The sequence below is a fragment of the Lolium perenne genome, chromosome 1 (assembly GCF_019359855.2).
Source record: "Lolium perenne isolate Kyuss_39 chromosome 1, Kyuss_2.0, whole genome shotgun sequence".
NCBI lineage: Eukaryota > Viridiplantae > Streptophyta > Magnoliopsida > Poales > Poaceae > Lolium > Lolium perenne.
Genome location: NC_067244.2, coordinates 256053146 through 256070767, shown reverse-complemented (window position 1 = coordinate 256070767; position 17622 = coordinate 256053146). Strand labels below are relative to the sequence as shown.

Sequence of the window (17622 nt, the reverse complement as noted above, 5' to 3'; positions counted from 1 at the left end):
CTTAGAGACATGACTTTGCTCACTGCGTTGTAATTATATCTCTGTGTGGTGGCAGCAAGTTCCAGACGCACTCTTTTCCTTCCAGGGTACCTAAGGGGGCTGGAAGATTTTTAATGAGGCGGCTTGCTTGCCTTAATATATATTTAGCTTTCAAAAAAAAAAGCTAGTCTGGTATACTAAAATTGTTACAGATAGTTGCAATTCAAGCTGGGAATGGTGCATGTGTAATTGGGCCCTTTTGTGCGGGTTTTGCTTCGGTGTTAGTTGCGACGGGCTGAAGTGGGGGCTAAAAGAAAATGGACTGGATCAGGTCGGCATGTTGGGCCGGTGTAGTTTCTGTTGATTTATTTATTTTTCATTTCTGTTGCTTTTGTTTTGTTTTTTTAATCTGAACATTTCCTAGAAAGCAGACTTTTGAAGAATATGGACATTTTATCAAAAATCCGAAATTTAAACATCTTAAAAAAAAACATTTTCAAAGATTGAACTTTTCTGAGAGTGAACAATTTTAAAAAATTCGAAAATGTTCAAATTTGATGATTTTTGGAAGTTGAAGAAATTTTTAAAATGGATATTTTGGAAATTTGAATTTTTAAAAATCTGAATAATTTTTGAGAGTGAAAATTTTCAAAATTTAAATTTGAGTAAATTTTAAAAACATAATTTTTTAAAAACATCAAAAAAATCGAGTCCTAACATTTTTACATCTTATCATTGAAAAATAAACAAAGAAGAAAATATAAAAATATAAAAATATAAAACAGAAATAAAAATCAAAGAAAAAACGGAAAACTAAACAGGCAAGGACACACTGGACCGGCCCATACCGCCCGTGCGGTTTGGACTCAAACCGCAGAATCTGAAACGGGCTGAAACCCACGGGTTCAACCCGCACGAGCTATTCGGGGGCGACGAGAACCTGGCTTCCTTTCTCGAGTTTTGCCATGGCCGATGCGACGCCGCCCAGCTAGCCTAGGATTCCCCTTCCTCCACCGCCGCCGCCCTGAACCACTACCGGCCTACCGCCGCCGTTGCCCTGCAATACCGGCCAGCGCCCCGCGCCCTCGGTCTCTCCATCCCCGACGCCCTTCACTCTAGGTTTTCTTGCATCGCCGCCAGCCTGCACCACCTCCGTCGCCGCCACCCTCCCGCCCGCCCGACCTTCTGCAGCACGGAGGAAATCTCACCGCATCGTCGTGCCTACCCTTCTCACCAAGGTGAGGCGTGAGCAGCAACTCATGGCCACGCATTGCTTCTTCATTTTCCCGTTCATCTCATGGTACACCTGAGCTAGTGATTTCCGAATCACAAAACTACGCCATTGGCATTCAGCAAAGCTAGTCGATTACTCCGCTGAGTGATTCAGCAAAACTATTTTATTAGTCTTGCTACATCCTATTTTACGAATGATTTACCTTAGTTGCTAACATGGTCAACCGAAGATAGGCATGGGAGTTGTCACCCTGTTGAAGCTTCTATTGTAAACCTTGACATTCAGTAAGAATTATACCTGATAAATGATGATCAATGGGGCTACTTCTCCTTGCAGTAAGTTTAAATTGGTTTTCTGCTAACCATGTTTAGGCTCGTCTTGAAAACTCGTGTGGGTGCATTTCCAGTTCCGCGGCTTGCTTGGTTCTACAAGTTTACATCCAAACGTATTGTTTGCTTCTAATTTTTTTTACCCATGGTGTATATATACATCTCAAACATATTGTTTGCTTCTAAAATTTTACCCATGGTTTATATATACATCTCAAACATATTTCTTGTTTCTTCTAAAAGTTTACGGACAAAGGGTCTCACCTTTGTAAGCATATGCATTCCCTGTAAATTGAACAAGCTTTTGTTCTGAACATCTGCATTTAGGGCATGTTAGTGGTTAGCTGCAGTTCTAGTGCTAAATTACTGGATATGTAATGAAAGGTTGAAAACTAATAAGTTGAAATTGAAGAAAATAACCATGTAAAATGGAATCCTGACATACTTCGAATTAGTATTGCAAGAATGATACATTTATCATATAAAAAGGTGTTGATTTTATACTATCACTGTCAGTCTGCTAGTTGAGGTCAGTAAGAACAACAAGAAATTTGACCGATATAGGCAATGCTACTCTTAAGTGGTTTGAAGTGCAAACTGTATTGAACCAGAGATGACTATCACCCTGGAAAATTTGACTGATCTATACTGTATTTGAAAAATTGCTAGGATTATACTACTTTCTTAGTTTCGTAGTTCCCACTAGAGCATCAATTTCAACATTAAGCCTTTCAGGAACAAGTAATAACGCTGTTTAGCGAATGTTGTTTTTAGGAAGTCCACTGACCGCCGCCTATGATAAACTAGTCGTTGGAGAAGTAACCAATGTAAACTGTCTAGTTTGAGAAGTAACACTAATTGTTTGAAATGGTGGGCTGGCCAGTTAGCCATTAATTGAGAGGTCATCTTATTCATGAAATCCGAAAGGCATTGGTAAACTGTCAAGTTTGAGAAGTAACCTGGGATGGATTCCGTCCAGTTTTCAGATGACAAGTTGTAAGCAACAAAGTCACTATTAAAATTTTCCTGAATATTTCCCACAGATCGTGTTTCATCATCTAACAATGGGAATAACAGTACATTGACAAACTATATTATGTGCTCCTGTTTGAGTAACGTCTGAGCGAATGTTGGTGCAACGGAATGCACTGTCGTCATATAAATCTTTCAGTTTTTTTATTTGACCATCCATGGCTAACATATCATATCTGCACTGATTTGTTTTCTGATTGTCTGAATTTTCTAACCTGAATTTTCTGATTGCTGAATGTGCTTCTTCAGCGATGACCTGACGGAGTGACGGGAGCAATAGCAACTGAAGCTCGTGCCGCTGCAGATGCCTCTGTTCCTCTTTGGCGACGCACTCCGCAGAGCCACGGCGGCGGGCTTCTTTGTTGCGGGCTTTGCCCCATTCTCAGCGTGAGGTGGACCGGAGGAATTCTCGGTTGGACGTGTCGTCTATGTGTGTTGCGACCGAGCGTTTTTTTGCATCTGGACGTGTTCGCTCTTGGACCGCTGGTGACGGTCTGACTCAACCCGTTTACCAGTCGCAGCTCCGATCCCTGCTCCCAACTCCGGCCGGCGGGGGTTCCAAGCTCTCCCAGCTCCACCGCGCGCACTGGTTGAGAAGACAGGCCTTACCACCCGTAGGACTCCCTCTCCCCGTGCGACCCGGCCATGGGCGCTGAGGTGACCCAGATCAGCGCCTTCACCACCGCGGCTGCCCACACGCTCTGCTTTGCATGCCTCGCTGTCGCCCACTCCCTCGCTGGCCGCGGCGCGCTTGTCTCCGACCCTGCCCTTGCCCTCCGTCTCGTCGTGGTAAGATTCGTTCCCCTCCTCACATTACCACTGCTTCCCACGTATCTTCTCACCCAACGGGCTGATTCTTTTCTCTAGGTCTGTGAAGTGCCACTCATCATCGTGGTGTTCAGCTTGCTCCGGCGAGATCCCAAACACTGTTCGGTGCGTGTGAATTGTTTCTCCCTAGTATTTTCATACCCAAGTTCATCGTCTGTTCAGTGACACGGAAATTTTGTTTCTTCAACTGCAGTTCCTCAAGGCGGCTGCACGTGGATTGCTTGGCTTGCCCATAGGTTAGCTCTCTGTGGCTCTGTGCTGCAGTTTTACTTTGATCCATCGCATTTGCATCAGTCTTCTGTCTAGTTTGAAGAATATGAGTAACTATAGGATAAAATGCTCCATTACTAGTACATGTCGAATGCTTATACGAAACGAAAACCTCAATGCTGGATATCTGAGTAATTAGCCGATACTCACTACTACTTAGTAATATATGTGTTGATTTGCTCTTCGGAATAACAATAAGTCAAGCTGCGGTATTGAGGATCTCCCCATCTTTATGTGTTTCGTGTATTTATTCTTATTTTACACACTTCACTCCGCCAGGAGCGTTCCTAAATGCATTTGGTGCGGTTGCTCTTGGCGCGCCTGTTGGAATCAAGTAAGTGTCGACTGACAAGGATGTTTATGATTGTTAGTAGTCCCCATGGTACACGCTATTATTAGCGATTACGAGTCACGACTAGAATAACTGTTTATGTTATGTATCTGATTTCATCGGTTTCACAGGGATATTTTAATTCAAACGTAAACAACACATACCAGTAACGCATTGCCTGATAGTATTTCACATTTGCAGGTTCTGGACAGCAACGATATACAGGTCGCTTCTTATGTCGCTGTTCACAGTACGTTGCTTTTGCTCTGGTATACTAATTCAACAGCTACCACTTGTTCACAACAAGATTACCAACTGCAAAACCGGCACATGTGCTGGTCCTGTACTGGTACTTCCAGATGATTCATGATTTACCATGTGATACCTGTACAACTGAGGCGTGAGTGCGTGACCGCGTGACTAAGTAAATGCATGACACTGTGACATTGCAGTTTGTTCCGGCAGCATGTGTCTTCGGAGCATCCAAAGTCGATTGGCAGAATGCGCTTTCTTATTCCATGTATATTCCTGACTACTAAATAAGTTCATGGTGTGAGGAGTTCATTTGTACTGTCCAAGCTTACCTGATACCATAGTTGATTTGTTTTTTCGCGTGCCAGTTATTTCACATCATCTGATGTTGTGGAGTACATGATCTCTATGCCATCTCATGGAGCCGTGATAGGAGCATGGCTTGGTGCTTGGCCTATGCCGCTTGACTGGGGGAGACCTTGGCAGGTAAGGATACTGATTTTGACTCTCAGGGACTATGTTGTGAACTACTACTTATGCAAACTTACAAGTATTGTGATATAACAGGGTCATATGGAATTTCTTTTTTAATGTTTAAAATATGGAATTTTTTTTATGCATGTTCAGTAGATACCATACATTAGTACATTGCAACTTAAAGACTAGCTCGTGCACTAAATTTTCAGGCCTGTCACACAAAATGTTCTGTTGTTCTGTGTTGCGGCTGTTGGAACTTCTGAATTAGACCACATCCCAATGGCATTTGTTTGGACTAATTATTTTTTGTATCATGCATCTTTGTTTTTGATGAAGTATTCAGTAGCACATGGATGAAGCTTCCTTTTCTCAGTCTTGTAATTTACACTCTGATCTTGTTGTTTTGACCTCACTTTTGCAACTCGTTATTTTTTTTCTCTGGTCTTCCCTAGGAATGGCCAATATGTGCCACTTATGGTGCAATTGCTGGGCATTTGATTGGCATGGTAGTGTCGCTGATCCTGATAGTTGCTCAGAAGAGAAGAGTTCGTGCCAAAGCTGACTAGCCTATTTGGATGATGAATGGCCTTCTTTGTCCAGATTATACTGTACAGTCATCTTCTAAAAAAATTACCTACTTGGCTACTTGTTGATTAGCTTTCATGTTGATAGAAGTACTGATGCCTTCCAAGTTCTCTAGTCGTTGTAATTAGAACAGTTCCCCATTGCTACGGCTGTCATGCGTTTGATTAGAGCAGAAATAACTCACTTTGAGACGGCTGAGAGCTAGCCATGGTAACGACGCTGTAGAAGACATGCATGGAAGACCGCGAGGATGAAGATGAATATGTGCAGCTGGTGCGGGCTGCCCGCCGATATGCCCTGCGCAAAACCATAAATTAGAGCAAAAAAGTTGCTACAGGTTCGTCCCGCTCAAGTTGCAACTTGTACGGGTCGGCCCGTTGGCCCTGCGTCCCGCATCTAAGTTTTGTTACCATTAGGTTATAGGTTTGGCCCATAAAAAATATTGAATAATAATTTGATGTTCTTAAATATTGGGTGACCAAATAATTCATGAAGTGCAGTTAGATATCTTGAAAATAATTTGATAATTCTATCATCCAAAAAAGACAAACTAATAAGTTGTCTGCTGAAAAGGCAACTCATCCATCTTTTTCTTTTTTGTTGCAAAATGCAACCTAAACATACATATACTAACCCATATGAACGCACACGTACACTCTGACTCTACGAGCATCTTTGAGAGACTGAGTTCACGAAACTTATCCGAAACCCCATATATTACAGCAACCTCGTCTGGCAATAAGTACTTCATGCTTGTGGTCGATGATCATAACCAATACATGCGGATTGTGTTCCTTACACATTGATTTGTTGAGGGGGGGGGGGGGGGGGGGGGGGGGGGGTGGCACGGGGGGAGTCACTTAGTAACCTCAGGCGGACGGACCTAGAACGGACGAGCAACCTCAGGCGGACGGACCTAGAACGGACGAGCAAGGGGTTAGACACCCTTCGCCCTGGCTGAACGTTTTGTACTCTCTCCGTCCTCAGAGCATCTCCAGTCGCGTCCCCCAAAGCAATTTGGGGCGCGCCGGATCAAAAAACGGTTCCAGCCGCGTCCCCCAAAGCCCATTTTTGTCCGGCGCGCCCCGATACGGTGTCCGGCCCCGAGCCCGTCCCCGTCCCATAGAGGACGCTCCGGGCACGCCGGACACAACGAAAAACCCCGTCGTCTACCTTTGGTCAAGGGACGTTAATGGCGTCCCTGTTTTCCCAGGCGAGGCAGGGACGCGTCTCGTCGTGCATGGCCGCGTGGCCATCCGCGCTGGCGTTATTGCGTGCAACTACCCGCTGCTGCCGCTGTACATAAGACGCCCTGCAGTTCGTCCCCCAGTTTCTCACCGCTCCCAAACCTTCTCCTCGTCGCCGCCTCCTCCCTCCCAGATCTTCTCCTCGCCGCTCCAAAAATGTCGGGCTCGTCCTCCCGCAAGATCGCCGCGGCGAACGGCTTTGGCCGCGGCAGCCTAACCGTGGCGGAGGCGTGGGCGTTGTACCACGCCCGATATCCAGTCCCGCCGGACATGCGGCTGCCAAGCAGCGGCTGCTGGAAGATGGCCGTGAACGGCATTGGCGTGCCGCCGCTGCCGAAGCCAGGCACGGACCAATGGAGGGACGGCATCAAGGCCCGGCGGGCTCAACTCAGCGCCGAGGAGCGGTTGGATCCGACGTGGCTGGCCAACAACAACGACGACTGGTGGAAGGCGTACTTCAAGGCGAAGTACGACGTCGAGATGCACAGCAACGACGGGCTCGTCGGCGGGCCCAACAGCTGGAACAAGGACGGCCACGCCCTGTTCTGGGGCGTTCCGGGGCGCACCCTCGAGAACGTCATCCGCGGCATCCGCAACGGCGCTCCAAGGTTGGAGACGCCGTCGTCACCGCCACCGTCTCCTCGAGGAGGACCACCGCAATGGAAGTCGAGGAGGACGACGTACTTGTCCTCCTCGAACTCTTCTTCCTCAGGACCGGCCCGATCGACGCCGTCCTCGTCGTACCGCTAGGCGCCCTACAGCGTCCCCAAAGGCGAGGTGAAGGAGGAGCCGGCGACGCCCGTCAACATGAGGTGTGGCGGCAGCGGCAGCCGGCGGCAACAAGAGAGGCGCGGCGGCGCCCTACTCATCCCGAAGCCGGAGGTGAAAGAGGAGCCGGAGGAAGCAACGTAGGCGGCGCTGCTGGCGGAGTACGAGCGGCAGCAGCGGCTCATCGCCAGCAGCGACGACCCCGAGGACTGCCCAGGGCTGCGGGTGGCGTTCTTGGCGTCGCTCAACGACAAGGACGCCTGGAGGGGCGACGTCGAGACGGTGATCGCCATGTCCATCCGCGACTCCGGCAAGCCGCTCGTGGACCACACCGATGACGGCGAGGCAGGACCAAGTGGCTTGGTGAAGGACGAGCCCGTCGACGAGCCCGTCCACGAGCGCATTCCCCAAACGCATGTACAACTTCCAGCAGTACTACGATGCCTCCGGCCGCCGCAAGTACTTCTAGATTAGGTTTAGTTTAAATTTAGCCAAATTTTGTCCGAATCTATGTAAGTTTGGACGAATCTAATCGAATCTCGCTTAAGTTTAAAATTTCCGAAATTTTGTTTTGGGGACGCGACTGGGAAGCGACGTCCCCCAAGCGCGGTACGAACGAAACACGTCCCCCAAACGCTCAATCCGGTGCGGTTTGGGGGATGCTTTGGGGGACGCGACTGGAGATGCTCTTAAATAAGTGGATTTTTAGCCTCAAATTTTGTCCATAAAATAGTATATTTTTATATTTGTAATAAGAAAAATTCCATTTCTCTCATTGCACGGAAATTAAATCCAATAATATTTAGCATATGTTATATTTATTTTCTACATGCGCTTAGCTTGAAAGAATTAAAGATGAGAGAGATATTGGCTTGCATCTTCCCAATGCAATTAATTATTTCTCTACTTGATATTCTCTCTTGAAAAAACCCACACCTCCACTTATTTGTGGATGGAGTAGCAGCTACCGGTAAAAGTAGGTATATATGCGCCTATGGCCAATATAAATACATGATTAATTAGCCCACACATAGTTACTAGACCAATATGCAGCAAACTAGAAGCCCAATAGACGGGAAACTCAAATCCGCAACTAGTTACAGGTGCAACCTATTTTTTTTTTTGATACTTCCAAGTTTCTAAAAAATACAAACTAAAATTATGAATCTACATTATGTTGTATTTTGAGTATCTGTGAAGTTTCATCCAAAAATATGACCATATGTGATCTATACAAAAAGAACAAATGATGTGTAAATAGTACATGACACTATTCACCTATGTCTTTTCCTTTTTGCACAGTTCACATATGATCATATTTTGAAACAAAATATAGCATAACTAACAATTATAACTTTAATTTACATTTTTCAGAAATTTGAAAGTGTCACAAGAAAAATAGGATGTACCCGCAACTAGTTGTGGAATATTGGCTTCCCAATAGACTTATCTCTCAAGGCCATGGTGGGCTGGAGTTAAACGTTTCTCTTCCCTGTACCACATAGATGGCACATCCTTGCGGCGCCTCGCTACTTTGACCTAGGGCCGCAAGGATGTGCCACCGCTACAGTAGCTGCCGCCGCTCGCCATCCAGTGCCGCTAGGAAATAAAACGGAGACAAGTAAGTTTATACAAATTACTAGTTGGTACTGTCAGATTAATTACAATTTATATATTTGAACATTTTCTATTAGATCAATAATAATATTAGTAGATAGTTAGTAAATTTATTTTTATTTGAATTGCACAAGGGTAGCTGCTTCAACCTTAAACTCTACAAATGTAATGCGAATGTGAAATTACGACCGATGCGATGTAGCAACCTAATCGATGTAATAGCTTCCATCTCAGTTGAATAAAATCTGGAAGTTGTTGATCAAACTTATGGATGCAACTATAAATTATAGTATAATAATAGATTAAAAACACCGCACCATTTTTCAACGTACGTACTCCCTCCAATTCATAAAAAAAAAATATTGTTGATGGAGTAAAACGTTTATGCGAAGTCACCTACACTTCACAAAGATCGGAGAGAGCAGTGCTATTTTACATCTCCTATGCCCTCACGGAGTCGAGGTTTTTCACGGCTCCTATACTCAAGTATATCGCTCCGCCCCATGCGCGTGGCCTCAGCATTAACAAAGTCGCGTAGCCTCAACATCGATACGAAAGTCCTCTTCCGTATACCATAGTCCATAGGTAAACTGGATGTTCGACCCGATCGCTGGCGGTGCTGGCACGGTGTTTGACTTGAGGTCAACCAACCCTTGAGTTCACTCACCGCGCAAGCATCCTATGAAGGCGGGAACAACATGCATCCACGTAAAACTTATCTTTAGAAAATATATGTCGCGAACGCTAGGCGTATGCTACTGCTATTTATAGGCGCAGGAAGTGCGGCATTCCCTAACACAAGAGCTCTGGTTGCACGCCTAGATAAACACATGTACTTTGCACGCGTTGATAAAAACAGATACAGAAACAGATAATATTTGTGTCTCCTACCTTTCGGTAGGCATGGCTGCATCCCTCCGCCTCCTCCTCATTCTATTCCCTCTCGCCACATCTGTCTCCGCGGCGCTGGTTTTGCGACCATTTCCCAACAGGCGGCCGAGTCCCACTCCCACCCACCCCATTCCTTCCCTTAATCCCCCTAATTACCATATCCCAACAAGACCATTTGTCCCCGGAATTCCCTATACACGTCCCAATCCTTCAATTTATCCGCCTAGATCCCAAATCCCCTCTCTTTTCCCGCCAGTTCACCATACCCCAATGAATCATTATGCCTCGTCAACACCAAATACTGCTTCGAATCGTCCGAATTTCAACAAGCCACCGAAAAGCACGGACCATGATGCCCGGTCTAGACCAAATGCTGCTCCGAATCACCCGAATTCCAACAAGCCTCCAAAAAGCACGGACCATGATGGGTCTAGACCAAATACCCCTCCGAATCGCCCGAATTCGAACAAGCCTCCGAAAAGTGGGGACCATGACATCCCATTGAGACCAAATACCCCTCCGAATCGTCCGAACTCCAACAAGCCTCCGAAAAGTGGGGACCATGACATCCCATTGAGACCAAATACCCCTCCGAATCGCCCGAATTCCAACAAGCCTCCGAAAAGTGGGGACCATGACATCCCATTGAGACCAAATACCCCTCCGAATCGTCCGAACTCCAACAAGCCTCCAAAAAGTGGGGACCATGACATCCCATCGAAACACGACACCACACCTCCGACTCCGAGTCCCAATAACCCAGCTCCAAAGTCTAACCCTGCTCCGAATCACAGCAACCCACCTCCAAATTCTAACCCCTCTGCGGGTATGCCTCCGAGTGGTGATAACCCAGCTCCACCAAATCGCTATGCCCCTCCGACTCCGAGTCCATACGTGTGCACAAATCCCATTGTCCGATCGGCCCATACAATCATCAGGAAGTCCGCCACCCATTACATGAAGGGCAGCCCACAGCAGGGCGCCCTCGTACTCCAAATCACCGTCGGGAGTGGGGGTGGGATTCTTCGGGGCGTCCTGGATATCACCAGCGAGCTGGTATGGGTGCAGTGCGGCCACTGCCGCACGTGCTTGAGGCTCACTCCTCGAGGGACACGCACCTTCCTGCCCGATGTCTCCCCCTCCTTCGCGAGGGTTGGCTGCGGTAGTAAGCTCTGTGAGCGTGTGGTCAACGGCCACCAGCCCAATTGCGATGCCACATCCAAGTCCGCCTGCATGTATCGGGAGCTATTCTTCGGCGGCGACCAGTACACCTCTGGCTTCCTCGCCACGGAGAGCTTCACTTTCGGGGCCACGACCACCGCCGGTGTTGTGTTCGGCTGCAGCGCCAACATCACGGTACTTGGCCTCGCCGCCGGAGCATCTGGTTTCCTCGGCTTCAACAGGGGCCCATTTTCCCTCACATCGCAGCTCAACATCTCCGGTTTTTCCTACTTCATTTCCCATAAGGACAGCAGCAAGAGCTTCTTCAGTTTTTGGGCCGATCCCGCCTGCGCCGTGTCCGTGCACCAGCAGCCGGGAAAGCACACCCGCTACACTCCACTGCTCCAGCCCACAGCCAACCAGAACCCTTACCTATACTACGTCAACCTCATCGGCGTGAAGGTAGATGGCCAGCTCCTGACGGCCATCCCAGCGGGAACCTTCGACGTCCGGGTGAAGGACGGCTCAGGCGGGGTGTACCTGAGCACCACCGTGCCGGTCACCTATCTAGAGGAGGCGGCGTACAGCGTCCTGCGGCAGGAGCTCGTAACAAGGATCCAGTCGCAGGGCGTGTCTCCGGTGAGCGTCGACGATGACCCCCTGTGCTACATGACGAGGTCCTACAAGAACATCAAGGTTCCAAGGCTCGCGCTTGTGTTCGACGGCGCGGACGCGACCATGAATCTCTACACCAAAAACTACTTCCTCCCCGTCGATGGCGGGCAGACGTGCTTCACCATATTGCCCTCCAATGGCGGGTCCGTGCTAGGGAGCCTGCTGCAGGCGGGCAGGACGATCACCTACAACGACATCAATGGTGACGGCGGCTCGCTGTCGTTCGACTAGGCGTAGACTTCTGCTCATCACAGTTTATAGTACTAGATACGCCACTCGTCTAGTGTGATGCATGTCTGCTCCAATTCTAGTCTAGTATACAAAAGGACTTCCTCTAGTATGTGGTTTCCCCTTATTTGCCTATAATTAACCGTGTGTATTTTGGACTATTGAATGTGATCGAAGAAAGTCCACTTTTCGTCCTTCAACTTTATTAAGAGTTCACTTTTAGTCCTAAAACTATTTTTTGGTCTAAAATAGACCTTAAACTTCTTAAATTGATCAGTTCAAGAAGTTTGGTGATTTTGTGTCAACATGACCTCGGTTGCTAAAAACCAACGAACCGGTTCAAGTGTTAAACGGTCCACACGAAAAAAAGAAGGATCCACATCTGATCGATCTCGACATGAAGTCGTGGTCTCCTCTCATCTCCCTCCCACGCCCCTTGCAGCGCCGCACGCCGCCGAACTCCATCCCACGCAGCAAAAGAGAAGAAGAGCAGTTTCTGTCCTGTTTCTACACTCTAGCTACTGGCCACGGGATGGCCCGCGAGGAGGACTGCCGCTTGGATGGCGGGATGGACAGATGGTGGCCGACGATACGCGAATGGCATGGCCGTCGCCATCAGTTTGGTGGATGACAAGCTTAATGGTCAAGAAGATGGGATGCTAAGTTGGTTGCCATCGTGATGGCGGCATTGAAGAGGAGGGCTGCCGCGTCGTCTGGTGATACGTCTCCGACGTATCGATAATTTCTTATGATCCATGCCACATTATTGATGTTATCTACATGTTTTATGCACACTTTATGTCATATTCGTGCATTTTCTGGAACTAACCTATTAACAAGATGCCGAAGTGCCAGTTGCTGTTTTCTGCTGTTTTTGGTTTCAGAAATCCTAGTAACGAAATATTCTCGGAATTGGACGAAATCAACGCCCAGGGTCCTATTTTGCCACGAAGCTTCCAGAAGTCCGAAGACGAAACGAAGTGAGGCCACGGGGTGCCCAAACCCTAGGGCGGCGCGGCCCCCCCCCCTTGGCCGCGCCGGCCTGTGGTGTGGGGCCCTCGTGCCCCCTCCTGACTTGCCCTTCCGCCTACTTAAAGCCTCCGTGACGAAACCCCCAGTACCGAGAGCCACGATACGGAAAACCTTCCAGAGACGCCGCCGCCGCCGATCCCATCTCGGGGGATCCAGGAGATCGCCTCCGGCACCCTGCCGGAGAGGGGATTCATCTCCCGGAGGACTCTACGCCGCCATGGTCGCCTCCGGAGTGATGTGTGAGTAGTCTACCCCTGGACTATGGGTCCATAGCAGTAGCTAGATGGTTGTCTTCTCCCCATTGTGCTATCATTGTCGGATCTTGTGAGCTGCCTAACATGATCAAGATCATCTATCTGTAATTCTATATGTTGCGTTTGTTGGGATCCGATGAATAGAGAATACTTGTTATGTTGATTATCAAAGTTATATCTATGTGTTGTTTATGATCTTGCATGCTCTCCGTTACTAGTAGATGCTCTGGCCAAGTAGATGCTTGTAACTCCAAGAGGGAGTATTTATGCTCGATAGTGGGTTCATGCCTGCATTGACACCGGGACGATGTGAGAAAGTTCTAAGGTTGTGTTGTGCTGTTGCCACTAGGGATAAAACATTGATGCTATGTCTAAGGATGTAGTTGTTGATTACATTACGCACCATACTTAATGCAATTGTCTGTTGCTTTGCAACTTAATACTGGAGGGGGTTCGGATGATAACCTGAAGGTGGACTTTTTAGGCATAGATGCAGTTGGATGGCGGTCTATGTACTTTGTCGTAATGCCCAATTAAATCTCACTATACTCATCATGATATGTATGTGCATGGTCATGCCCTCTTTATTTGTCAATTGCCCAACTGTAATTTGTTCACCCAACATGCTGTTTATCTTATGGGAGAGACACCTCTAGTGAACTGTGGACCCCGGTCCAATTCTCTTTACTGAAATACAATCTACTGCAATACTTGTTCTACTGTTTTCTGCAAACAATCATCTTCCACATAATACGGTTAATCCTTTGTTACAACAAGCCGGTGAGATTGACAACCTCACTGTTTCGTTGGGGCAAAGTACTTTGGTTGTGTTGTGCAGGTTCCACGTTGGCGCCGGAATCCCTGGTGTTGCGCCGCACTACATCTCGCCGCCATCAACCTTCAACGTGCTTCTTGGCTCCTCCTGGTTCGATAAACCTTGGTTTCTTTCTGAGGGAAAACTTGCTGCTGTGCGCATCATACCTTCCTCTTGGGGTTCCCAACGAACGTGTGAGTTACACGCCATCAAGCTCTTTTTTTGGAGCCGCTGCCGGGGAGATCAAGACACGCTGCAAGGGGAGTCTCCACTTCTCAATCTCTTTACTTTGTTTTTGTCTTGCTTAGTTTTATTTACTACTTTGTTTGCTGCACTAAATCAAAATAAAAAAAAATTAGTTGCTAGTTTTACTTTATTTGCTATCTTGTTTGCTATATCAAAAATACACAAAAAAATTAGTTACTTGCATTTACTTTATCTAGTTTGCTTTATTTACTGTTGCTAAAATGGCCAACCCTGAAAATACTAAGTTGTGTGACTTCACAACCACAAATAATAATGATTTCTTATGCACACCTATTGCTCCACCTGCTACTACAGCAGAATTCTTTGAAATTAAACCTGCTTTACTAAATCTTGTTATGCGAGAGCAATTTTCTGGTGTTAGTTCTGATGATGCTGCTGCCCATCTTAATAATTTTGTTGAACTATGTGAAATGCAAAAATATAAAGATGTAGATGGTGACATTATAAAATTAAAATTGTTCCCTTTCTCATTAAGAGGAAGAGCTAAAGATTGGTTGCTATCTCTGCCTAAGAATAGTATTGATTCATGGACTAAATGCAAGGATGCTTTTATTGGTAGATATTACCCCCCTGCTAAAATTATATCTTTGAGGAGTAGCATAATGAATTTTAAACAATTAGATACTGAACATGTTGCTCAAGCTTGGGAAAGAATGAAATCTCTGGTTAAAAATTGCCCAACTCATGGACTGACTACTTGGATGATCATCCAAACCTTCTATGCAGGACTAAATTTTTCTTCACGGAATTTATTGGATTCAGCTGCTGGAGGTACCTTTATGTCCATCACTCTTGGTGAAGCAACAAAGCTTCTTGATAATATGATGATCAACTACTCTGAATGGCACACGGAAAGAGCTCCACAAGGTAAGAAGGTAAATTCTGTCGAAGAAACCTCTTCCTTGAGTGATAAGATTGATGCTATTATGTCTATGCTTGTGAATGATAGGACTAATATTGATCCTAATAATGTTCCATTAGCTTCATTGGTTGCACAAGAAGAACATGTTGATGTGAACTTCATTAAAAATAATAATTTCAACAACAATGCTTACCGGAACAATTCTAGTAACAACTATAGGCTATATCCTTATAATAATGGCAACGGCTATGGTAATTCTTATGGGAATTCTTACAACAATAATAGGAGTTCACCCCCTGGACTTGAAGCCATGCTTAAAAAATTTATTAGTACACAAACTGCTTTTAACAAATCTGTTGAAGAAAAGCTTGGGAAAATTGATATACTTGCTTCTAAAGTCGATAGTCTTGCTGCTGATGTTGATCTTTTGAAATCGAAAGTTTTGCCTAATGAGAATCATCATAATAAAATTGTTACTACAGCAAATGCCATCCAAGTTAGAATTAATGAGAATATAAGATTAATGGCTGAACTGCGTGCTAGGTGGGATAGAGAAGAAAATGAAAAACTAGCTAAAGAGAAGAATGTAGCTAAAGTTTGGACTATTACCACCACTTGTAATGCTAATGCTACACATGTTGCTGCACCTCCTACTAATAATAATAAAAGAATTGGTGTTAGCAATGTTTCCACTTCTAATGCAAAGCGCGAGAAACCGCTCAAATCGCTAAAGCTAAACTGCTTGTGATAAAGGTGCTGAAATTTTTTCCAACATTGGGGATGATGATCCCATTGCTTTAGATTATAATGGTTTGAATTTTGATGATTGCCACATCTCTGAAGTTATAAAGTTCTTACAAAAACTTGCTAAAAGTCCTAATGCTAGTACTATAAATTTGGCTTTCACGCATCATATTACAAATGCTCTCATAAAAGCTAGAGAAGAGAAACTAGAGCGCGAAGCCTCTATTCCTAAAAAGCTAGAGGATGGTTGGGAGCCCATCATTAAGATGAAGGTTAAAGATTTTGATTGTAATGCTTTATGTGATCTTGGTGCAAGTATTTCTGTTATGCCTAAGAAAATTTATGATATGCTTGACTTGCCACCGCTGAAAAATTATTATTTGGATGTTAATCTTGCTGATCATTCTACAAAGAAACCTTTGGGGAAAGTTGATAATGTTCGCATTACCGTTAACAATAACCTTGTCCCCGTTGATTTTGTTGTCTTGGATATTGAATGCAATGCATCTTGTCCCATTATATTGGGAAGACCTTTTCTTCGAACTGTTGGTGCTATCATTGATATGAAGGAAGGTAATATAAAATATCAATTTCCTCTCAAGAAAGGTATGGAACACTTCCCTAGAAAGAGAATGAAGTTACCTTTTGATTCTATTATGAGAACCAATTATGATGTTGACACTTCGTCTCTTGATAATACTTGATATACACTTTCTGCGCCTAGCTGAAAGGCGTTAAAGAAAAGCGCTTATGGGAGACAACCCATGTTTTTACCTACAGTACTTTATTTTTATTTTGTGTCTTGGAAGTTGTTTACTACTGTAGCAACCTCTCCTTATCTTAGTTTAGTGTTTTATTGTGCCAAGTTAAGCCGTTGATAGAAAAGTAAGTACTAGATTTGGATTACTGCGCAGTTCCAGATTTCTTTGCTGTCACGAATCTGGGTCTACCTCCCTGTAGGTAACTCAGAAAATTAAGCCAATTTACGTGCATGATCCTCAGATATGTACGCAACTTTCATTCAATTTGAGCATTTTTATTTGAGCAAGTCTGGTGCCATTTTAAAATTCGTCAATACGAACTGTTCTGTTTTGACAGATTCTGCCTTTTATTTCGCATTGCCTCTTTTGCTATGTTGGATGAATTTCTTTGATCCATTAATGTCCAGTAGCATTATGCAATGTCCAGAAGTGTTAAGAATGATTGTGTCACCTCTGAATATGTTAATTTTTATTGTGCACTAACCCTCTAATGAGTTGTTCTAAGTTTGGTGTGGAGGAAGTTTTCAAGGATCAAGAGAGGAGTATGATGCAACATGATCAAGGAGAGTGAAAGCTCTAAGCTTGGGGATGCCCCGGTGGTTCACCCCTGCATATTCTAAGAAGACTCAAGCGTCTAAGCTTGGGGATGCCCAAGGCATCCCCTTCTTCATCGACAACATTATCAGGTTCCTCCCCTGAAACTATATTTTTATTCCATCACATCTTATGTGCTTTGCTTGGAGCGTCGGTTTGTTTTTGTTTTTGTTTTGTTTCAATAAAATGGATCCTAGCATTCACTTTATGGGAGAGAGACACGCTCCGCTGTAGCATATGGACAAGTATGTCCTTGGTTTCTACTCATAGTATTCATGGCGAAGTTTCTTCTTCGTTAAATTGTTATATGGTTGGAATTGGAAAATGATACATGTAGTAATTGCTATAAATGTCTTGGGTAATGTGATACTTGGCAATTGTTGTGCTCAT

The 17622-nt window shown here is 45.3% G+C and overlaps 2 protein-coding genes across 5 annotated transcripts; both read left to right on the top strand.

Annotated features, from left to right (window-relative positions):
• The first annotated feature begins 892 nt into the window (after nucleotides 1–892).
• Nucleotides 893–5496, top strand: LOC127327722 (uncharacterized). Of its 4 annotated transcripts, XM_051354515.2 has the most exons (10): nucleotides 893–1217; nucleotides 2824–3004; nucleotides 3090–3363; nucleotides 3442–3507; nucleotides 3596–3638; nucleotides 3952–4006; nucleotides 4205–4352; nucleotides 4456–4523; nucleotides 4624–4741; nucleotides 5185–5496. In XM_051354515.2, exons 3-10 carry the CDS (start codon nucleotides 3220–3222, stop codon nucleotides 5296–5298), a joined length of 756 nt encoding a protein of 251 aa, XP_051210475.1. In that variant the 5' UTR covers nucleotides 893–1217; nucleotides 2824–3004; nucleotides 3090–3219; the 3' UTR covers nucleotides 5299–5496. The 4 variants fall into 4 exon arrangements, with proteins under 4 accessions (XP_051210475.1, XP_051210477.1, XP_051210474.1 ...); XM_051354517.2 differs by having other exon boundaries at nucleotides 2824–3363; nucleotides 4205–4253; XM_051354514.2 differs by having other exon boundaries at nucleotides 2824–3363.
• Nucleotides 5497–9758: 4262 nt separating this feature from the next.
• LOC127327721 (aspartic proteinase nepenthesin-2) lies at nucleotides 9759–12104 on the top strand. Its single transcript, XM_051354513.2, has one exon. The coding sequence runs from the start codon at nucleotides 9853–9855 to the stop codon at nucleotides 11905–11907; it is 2055 nt and encodes a 684-aa protein (XP_051210473.1). The 5' UTR covers nucleotides 9759–9852; the 3' UTR covers nucleotides 11908–12104.
• The last annotated feature ends 5518 nt before the right edge of the window (nucleotides 12105–17622 follow it).

Coding starts and splice junctions, on each gene's coding strand:
- LOC127327722 (XM_051354515.2), top strand. CDS start 3,220: ATGGGCGCTGAGGTGACCCAGATCAGCGCCTTCACCACCGCGGCTGCC. Junction 3,364..3,441: donor TTGCCCTCCGTCTCGTCGTG/GTAAGATTCGTT, acceptor TCTTTTCTCTAG/GTCTGTGAAGTGCCACTCAT. Junction 4,353..4,455: donor CATGTGCTGGTCCTGTACTG/GTACTTCCAGAT, acceptor GTGACATTGCAG/TTTGTTCCGGCAGCATGTGT.
- LOC127327721 (XM_051354513.2), top strand. CDS start 9,853: ATGGCTGCATCCCTCCGCCTCCTCCTCATTCTATTCCCTCTCGCCACA.